The 8,669-nt window shown below is 40.2% G+C and overlaps 1 protein-coding gene across 4 annotated transcripts in view; it reads right to left on the bottom strand.

Annotated features, from left to right (window-relative positions):
* Positions 1 to 2,487, bottom strand: part of grid2 (glutamate receptor, ionotropic, delta 2) — a 438,477-nt gene extending 435,990 nt beyond the window's left edge. For 3 of the 4 annotated variants that reach the window (XR_014211127.1, XR_014211128.1, XM_082188353.1), the window contains exon 1: positions 1,809 to 2,486. Coding sequence is in view for 2 of the 4 variants with exons in the window: in XM_082188353.1 (XP_082044479.1) it covers positions 1,809 to 1,896 (88 nt within the window). In the remaining 2 variants the exon portion in view is untranslated. Of the gene's footprint in view, positions 1 to 1,808 lie in introns of all 4 variants that reach the window. The other variant, XM_082188355.1, reaches the window with a different exon arrangement.
* Between the last annotated feature and the right edge of the window lie 6,182 nt (positions 2,488 to 8,669).

The raw sequence follows: 8,669 nt of genomic DNA, 5'->3' as shown, positions 1-8,669 counted from the left end.
CCTCTGCAATCAAGGAAAGCGCGTATGATAAAATGCCTTCATCAGTCGTCTCGCCGAAAAGAAACGACGTCACGGTTTCACTTGAGGTATTGCAGAGAACCGATTAGGAGGGAATTACTAATGACAAGCCAAACTGTCTAAGCTATACCTCTGAAACAAGCAAAAGCATTGTACGGTGGTAAAGAGGAGGCGTAAACGTATATGAATTTGTTTCTGTATGCTTTCAATCTTATTTATTGTTTCATATTAAGGGAGACCGCTGTGCAAAGAACCGTATGTGTGGCGAAAAGCATTTCTGGATGGAGATGAAATATCTTGAATGTCTTGTAGACCACCTGTTTGCTTTGGTAGATTGCTTATGTAGCCTACTTTTTTTTTTTGTACTTTGATTACAACTTGCATCGATCAAATAAGTAAAATACGAACACAGTAAAAAAAAAAAAAAAAAAAAAAAAGTAGGCTACTGTAAAAGTACCAGTAACTGGCAACTGTATTTGGCAGATAAATAGTAGGATAATAAGACCAGATAAATAAATGAAAAATACAGGCATGTTACGCGCATTACGAGATGACTTTTAGTAGCCTATTTAGTTTTCATGTCTTAACTGTATACTGTATATCATTAAATTGTATGTGTGTGGCCACATGTGGTAGGCTATGAAAGGTCACATGATGTCTTAAAGATAACACAACACAACTGGCCTATCCAACTGTGACTAATAACAAATACAAAGCACAGTGCAAATAACACTAAAACAAAGACGTAAAATTAACATAGAATACAATAAGAAACGAACTTAAAAAAAAATACAATTCAAACAACCATCAAATTCCATTTAAAATTATAAAATAATTCATACTTTTATTTAACAAAACATGTTATTGAAAAACAACGTATTGCCTTTAACGTAGTTTATAAATAGATCACTACAAATTATAGCCTATTGTTTAGTGTATTTTGCATATATATATATATATATATATATATACATACATACATACATACATATATATATATATATATATATATATATATATATATATATATATATATATATATATATATAAATAAATGTATATAATATAATTTATCCAACTCGCCCATTTACATTAGAATCATATGTAAATGGATCATTTGGGGATGTTTTATTCATTAAATGGATATCGCGTGATTTATTTAACCAACTTTCAGGCATGCAGCACCACGCCATCTCGCCAACACATGCGCTACAATATTTATTTGTTTAGTGCATCAAGCTTTAATTAAATTAAACACGCGCATGCTCCCACGCCAAATTCCCTCCTGCCAAATCCCCAGAACCCTGGCCTCCACCTCCACACAGTGGCCCCTCGGAGGAACCCTTTTTTACTGCTCTGATTTAAGACCTCTCTTGGACCCTATCCGATCTCGCGCGCAGTGCCAATCCTCGTACCCATCGCTAAACATGCACGCGCACATGCGCGTTCGCTCAATTCCAAAGAGTATCCTATTACCAACACTCGATCTTTGCAAATACAAGTGTTTTTTAACGATGTCATAATGATGCGTGCATACAATGCGGTGTCGCGAGGAATAATTTCCAGTCAAACCACCTGTTCTCACCCACCGTATAGACTACATAATGGACGCATTGATGAGGACAGATGGAGATGTTCATCTCTCTAACCTGATATTGCACCCACAAAAATTTTCAACGTTAGTCTGGCCTCAGTATCTCAAAGAATTGCACGACAATGCTTAGCTTTTCTCAACGTGGGTTGAGTGAGGAATTACAGTCATTGATGGTGTATCAGAGATCTGAACTTACCAATGTGAATTATTGAATCGGGAAGCACGGGTTCCCACTCCAGACTCCAAAATGTGATCAGAAACAATACTGCCGGAAAAACTTTCATCTCTCCTGTCAAAATCTATCCTCTATAGGTTCAAAAAGATGTCGAAGCAACGGTAGTTTTAAATCCTGTGCAGAAAGGCAGCTTGTCCTCCTTTCAAACTGTTAGCCGATGCTTTTTTTCTGTTGAAGGCGAATTCTTCAGTAACCCGGTTTGAAGAGCACCCATCAAAACATCCTGATGCTCAAGATCTCCAAGCAAATCCGAATCAATATCATAAGTTAAAATGTGCTTCATTAACTGTTGGGGTTTCTATTCTCCCGCCTAGGCGAATAAATCGGGGTTCCGTGCGCTAAACACGACGCATCTCACAGCATCAGTCACCCACCGCACGACAGAACAGAACTTCCTTTAGCGCTGATGCAGAAAAGCGCCACACTCACAAGCACGAATACAGTTGAAGATTTGTTTGCACTGAGCCCTTATTCCGATGCAGTACTGCGGAGACTTTTCTGCGACAGAGACCGAACGGCTCTACATGCGGTTTCTCGAGCTGTGATGAGTGGGAGGAAGCCCCCAGGATACATGCGACTACACGGGCAGCAGCATCAGTACCCGGCGCTGTCCAGAACTGAATTAACAGAGGAAAGAGAGACCGAGAGAGAGAGAGAGAGAGAGAGAGAGAGAGAGAGAGAGAGAGAGAGAGAGAGAGATCCACAGTGGGGTGGGCGGAGGTAGTTTATGATAATGGAGAGGACTCCTCTGTGAGACTGTGGCTCCTCCCCTGTCCAGCAATTGCCAATCATCTAGTCTGCAACTACCCGTTTTCTAAAACAAAATTTTACTGATAGTGATAATGGTCGGTTAGTTGTGTCTGACAAATAGTAGTAAGAACATGCAATGTTTTTTAATAGTTTTGATTAGGTTTCTAGGCACCCGTTTCATCAGTCCTCTTATAATCTACAATTAATGTAAGCCCCAGGCTTTATGCAACAGGACTCCAGACAAAAAAGAAAAGAACGAAAATGCAGCTATTGGCTTCTAAAATGAAACAGGAAGAAGATTTAGTAGGCTATACAAAAAAAGACAATTTCACTTTTTGTACAAATTACTATAGTGATACTACTTATTGTGATACTACTAATGTGTGGTATAAATTTCATGTGTTTTATGGTTTCAACATGTCACCTAAACAAAGTTACAACATCATACATTGAAGTATACATATACAATACAATAGTATACAATAACAGTTCCTGCTCATTTTGAATCAGACATACTGTAACTGAAAAAGGATTTGTGGTTCATTGAATGATTCACTTACTGAGGCTGATTTGGGATTTTTTTTGTTTTTGACTAATTCTTTCAAGAATCAGACATCAATACACTGTTTTCATTGCTGCGTGAAAGAAGCACTGGTGCTCACCCTAACGAAATGACATTGATGAAACTGCACATGAACAACTAGATTGTAAATCATTTTTACTTTGTTGTAGTTGCAACCGTTTAGTGGAGCCCTGCGTGATCTTTTCACGTGTATTGAAAACAGCGTCTGAAGTACACTGAGGTTACACTATGAAACCCTACCCCTTTCCACACAGTGGCAGCCACACACACACACACACACAACATTTGTTACATTCAAAAAAAGAAAATCTCAGTCAAGTAAGAATCAAATTTACAATCTGTCACTCTTAAAGCAAGAAACATTCCTCTGAGCTACAGTAGCTCATATTTGGATGCAGGGTTGAACCCCCCAAAGGCTGAAAACCTAGAATCACTGCTGATGACAGCCACAAACTGGATTTGCACTGCTCATTGAGCACAGAGGTATAAAGACTACCCTCCATATCCATCAAACGCTCCCTGCTCCGTTGGGATAATTTGTGTCTGCTTAATAGCACTGTGTCATGGGCCGTCTCCACTTTGCAAGATAAAACAGTTCAGACAAAGTAGTTCAGAGTTCAATTTGTACTAGTATTCACTACATTAAATCCTCTTGTTTATTTATCCGTGACCTTCAGGTGACGTGCCGACTGTTCTACCTCAAAGAGACTTCCTTGAGCTTTCAGTCCTGAAGACAAAAGTAAAGATAAGACAGGCAAACAACACCATCTAATACAAAGTCAACATCCTAAACGATAGTTATATCAAGTGACATTCAAGACCGTCACAACTTACAACCTATAAAATGACGACTTTGTGTAGTTTGACTCCAATGACCCGTTTATCCATTCAATGAGACTGTTGATTTTTGGCGTGACCCAGGGAACCCAGAGGATTATGGGAAACAGGAACACATTCATAGCTGTTGTCTGTACACTTCAAAATCCAGAGAGGGAGAGCAATGGCTCATTAAACACGGAGATTGAATCAGGCGTGTGACAAAAGGGGAGGAGCAGAATATCAATGTACCCCAGTAGAACAGTACAGAGGTCAATCATAGCAAGACTTCAGTCTAAAACTGCACAACAGATACAAGCAGTCAGCCACTTGATATGCCATTTACTTAATTCATACCAAGTCACCACAGCTTTCCATTAGAGAAGCATGTAATGGCATGAGGGATTGTACTTGATGGGTGTCGATTCACCTTTGACATACCATCCTCTCTTCTTTTAGCCCCAGGCATGTATAAATATTGATAAGCCACTTAATAGATGCCACGTAAACTGCATGGAAATGAAAGTGGTCCTGTGAAGGCTACATTGTCAACCCTACACTGAACAGGTGCAGCATTGTGTCAAATCTTTCTCCACCAACAACAACATTTCTTATTTTATGCAAAAATAAACAAATAAATACCCAGAGTAACTCATTTCCATTCTTTTAGACTTTCCACCTGGGCTCATTTCTAAAACACAGCTCTTGCAGTCTCTCACAGCCCACCAACACAGTGTTTTCTGGAAATGAATTATGTATTAGCAAGCAAACAGAGTGAGCACGAGGTTATCTGTGTGCAATGTCACGGCCTAAGTTTGACTGAGCAAAGTTCGGGTTGAGAGTCAGATGTGGGGCACTTCAGAAGATGTTGTGTAGCTTGTTTTGGCGTCGATGGCTGTCCTGATATCCTCACCAAAATATTTATAGGTCTCCCGGCATCAGAGGATTCATTTTTAGATTTGTGCATAAGAGAAGAGACCCAAAGTTTCCAAAGTTTCATTAATAATAAAACACTTTTTAACTCGAAAATATCGCAAAGCTCCAGGGAACTTCCAAAACCGATTCAAACAACAGCCTGAGCGAATAAGGTGGGAATGGTGTAAATTGCGAAGATAATTAAACTTGATAGTTCCTTTAAACACTAACTTTATGGTAACAGCTAGTCAGTAGATTTACTTTGCCATTAATAATAAGTGCAACAGACTTTAATATTTTGAACAGCTAGTCAGTAGATTTACTTTGCCATTCATAAGTGCAACAGATTTTAATATTTGAACTGAAACCCAGAGCTGGCTAGCATGCACTATGAATACTAATTTAGAAACAGATTATTGTAACATTAAGTTGAGAACTTCAAGTTTGATTGACAGCATAAAAATCAGTTTCAAAAGCCGTGTCAGAATGAAAAGAGAGCACTTCAACTTCTATATGTTACAGTCCATGCATTATTTATAGCTCCACCTGTGTGTGAAACCCTGCGAGCCGTCAGGCCGCCTAATAGCTGATCACTGGCTCAAATAAAGGCCAAGAAATAAAACACACAATTGCAACTTTTTATTCTGCACACTTGGCTGAAATTCGTTCCCATTCCTAAATAGCATTAACTGCTCATAAATGGAGCGAAATAGCTTTGTGATTTGTGGCTGTTATGTGTAATTTGCTGCCTGGGCATTAAAGTTGGTGGATCAATTTTTAGCTAGTCGCTCCCTCCAGAAAATGTGATTTCATTGACAAAACCTGCAAGCTAGAGCCTGGTCTTTGCTGGACTAAGATGACTAGTGTTTCGAAATACATCATAAAGTAAGCTGTGCTCTATAAATAAGAGCCTGTTCACTCACAGTGGTAAAGGAGCTGTGTGCTGGACTAGGGGAGGGCTGCTGAAAGAGAGTGCTGATCTGCTGCACACGACTCAGGGAGCTGTTCTTTTTATGGTGGTGCTGAATTCCAGGAAGTCAGTTTAGATGGTATAGCCTGTTAAAAGTCAATGCTTTGGTCAATGCCTGCATCTGCTGAATCATATATCCATTTTTACGTGATGCCTGACACTAAACTGTGTAGCTGACTAACTATTGTTGTCTTTTGTGCAGAGAGAAAACTCAAACACAAAGCAGTACCTTTTGACAAACAGCAGAGGGCTCCCTTCTATTTGAGCAACCTGACACTTCACTTGAATAAAAGGCTTTGAAGTGAAGATTTGCAGAGGGAAAGGAAAGGATGCAATGCTTAGATTTGCTGATTTGAAAAAATATATATATGACTGCTCTAAACATAAAAGCATGCCGTCTAAACATATATGATTTCCTGGTAATTGACTTGCCCCATGGGAAGAGAGGTAACATTTTAGATAATAATGACATTACTAAAATATTGACAGGTTTGTTCGGACAGGGACTCAGCATATCTATAAAGGGACGGCGTTGCAGTGCTCGGTTTTGTGCTGCGCTTGGGTCAATACGTAGGTGGAGAGGACTGAATAAAGATGAGTTTCGGGTTATTTACAGTTGCCGCACCAGGACTCAGACACGCTTTAGATCAATCACTCTCTGTCCTCAGAGAACGAGAGAGAAAGACCCCAATCACACAATGTCACGGCAGCTTCGGTGTCCGTCTATTGTTCCCCCACCCCACACGCACAGGCGCACATCCCCAGGTCAAAAAAAAAAAAAGAATCTGTGCAAGCCAATAAGTTATGGCCTGTGACACAAAAAGAAAATACTTTTGTTTCACTAGAAACAACAGTATTGGTTTAGTTTCCTCAAGCGCATGATCAATCTAAGCTCTTATATTTACCCTTCCCGCCATATATTAAACAAAATGTCTCCAGTCAAAAAGTTGGCTTGCATTTTTCAAGGGCACCAAGAAGTGTTTAAGTGCTGAGCTAGGACACAACGCAGCCCCTTTGTGACAGACTCGTTTCCCCCATGGGGTTCGCCAACCGCCGGGCCAAAGGGGGCCAACAGACGCAATCCAACTCCTTGGCACTGCCCTTCAGTGGAGTTTGTGTCATATGATTAATGGAACACCTTGCTATGGTCGACTCTGGTCCTTGCGCAAGCTGCCTGGAGTTAGGCTCCGACTCAGTGTGGGAGAACAAACTAATCTCGCACGCATGTTGTGGAAGCCCGGGATAATGAAGCTGGCGAGACTCAAATCCAAAAATAAAAGTACACTACCAAACTAGCAACAAGCAAAAGATGGCAATTTCTTGTCATGTCGAAGATGCGGGAGGGAAAGTCACAATGTCCAATTTCCATTTCACCCATGAGAATAATTGACTATTCTGCCTCTGAGTGTTTAAATCCATCAATCCCCTCGTGATCTTGGATCTGAGGCAGGCATTTTCGCTGAGCTGTTTTCTCCGAATTTGTTCGTGAATTGTGTCTTGCCACTGTGTCTCTCACAGTCAAAACGTTCCACCCTCCCCATCAGCAGGGTGACAGAGTACTTGGAGAAATTGGGTCACTCATTCACGTATCCCGAAATTGCAGCATTTTTTGAGGATAAAGACACAAATACCATGATAATTTATTTTTGCTCTTCAACAAGATGAAGACAGTAAGCGATACAGCGAGGCCATTGCAGGAGGTGAGGTCTGATGTGCGTTACCAAAAAAAAAAAGGCTCTAGGGTTGCTGGAGTGAGACTATAGTATCACTGCAGGCCTTAACCCCTCTCCCTTTCATTCAGGTGATAAAGGGAGGCTGAATAATTGGTTTTCTGGCTGACTGACCCTGAAAACAGAAAAAAAGTGAGTTGAAATGAAGTGAACTGTCTGGGGGTGGATGGATTGAAATGCTGAGTACTCGAGAGTTGATAAGAGCCATTTGCATGGACAAAATGTCCATGGAGGATTGAAGTGAGACAGCAGAGCAAGAAAGAGAGAAAGGGGCCTGAAAAGGGAAGAAAGAGCTTGGAGTCTTCAGGCTTCCAGAAGGCCTCTGGTATCGTGAGGGTGGCAGAGAAGAAAGCGGACGCCGGATTCACCAAACTCACGGAAGTCCTCTGCTTCCGCAAGACTGGAAAGAGTTAGATGTGTTTGTTACTAGAGGAAACAAGTTTAAGAGGAGAGGCTGAGGGACCTTCTCAGGGAAATGATTAGCAGTAGGGACTTAATTGAAGCAGGTGGGCGCCAGCGTGATGCCATTTGCTCTGTATATCACAGCGATGCAGATTACGAGTAAACACAAGAGTCCACGGGTCATCACTATCACTAAAGGCACAGGTGCTCTCTGCCGTAATGTTTCTCTGGAAATACGGCAACCGCTTGACACCTGAGCTGCACAAGTAGCACTGAAAAAATATTATGTTATTGTGTTGGCAAAAAGGAATTTTCAGCAGATATTGCTCCAGTCTTCAGTGTCATATGATCCAGAAATCATTCTAATATGCGGATATTTGGTGCTAAAGAAATTATTTTTTTTTTTTTTTAATTTTGAAAACGGTTGTTCTGCTTATTATTTTCATGGAAACTGTGATGCAGTTTATTTTCAGGTTTCTTTGATGAACAGAAAGTTCAAAAGAACAGCGTTTATTTGAAATCGAAATATTTTGTAACTTCTGTCATTTGATAACTGAATGCATTTTTGCTAAATAAAAGTTTTCATTTTTATTAATAAAATAAAGTACTGACTCCAAACTTTTGAACGGTAGAATACATCTGCACAAAATGAACAA

This window comes from Leuciscus leuciscus, assembly GCF_965113295.1.
Source record: "Leuciscus leuciscus genome assembly, chromosome: 13".
Lineage (NCBI taxonomy): Eukaryota > Metazoa > Chordata > Actinopteri > Cypriniformes > Leuciscidae > Leuciscus > Leuciscus leuciscus.
The sequence above is the reverse complement of the archived record's forward strand: the minus strand, read 5'-3'. Positions and strand labels throughout refer to the sequence as shown.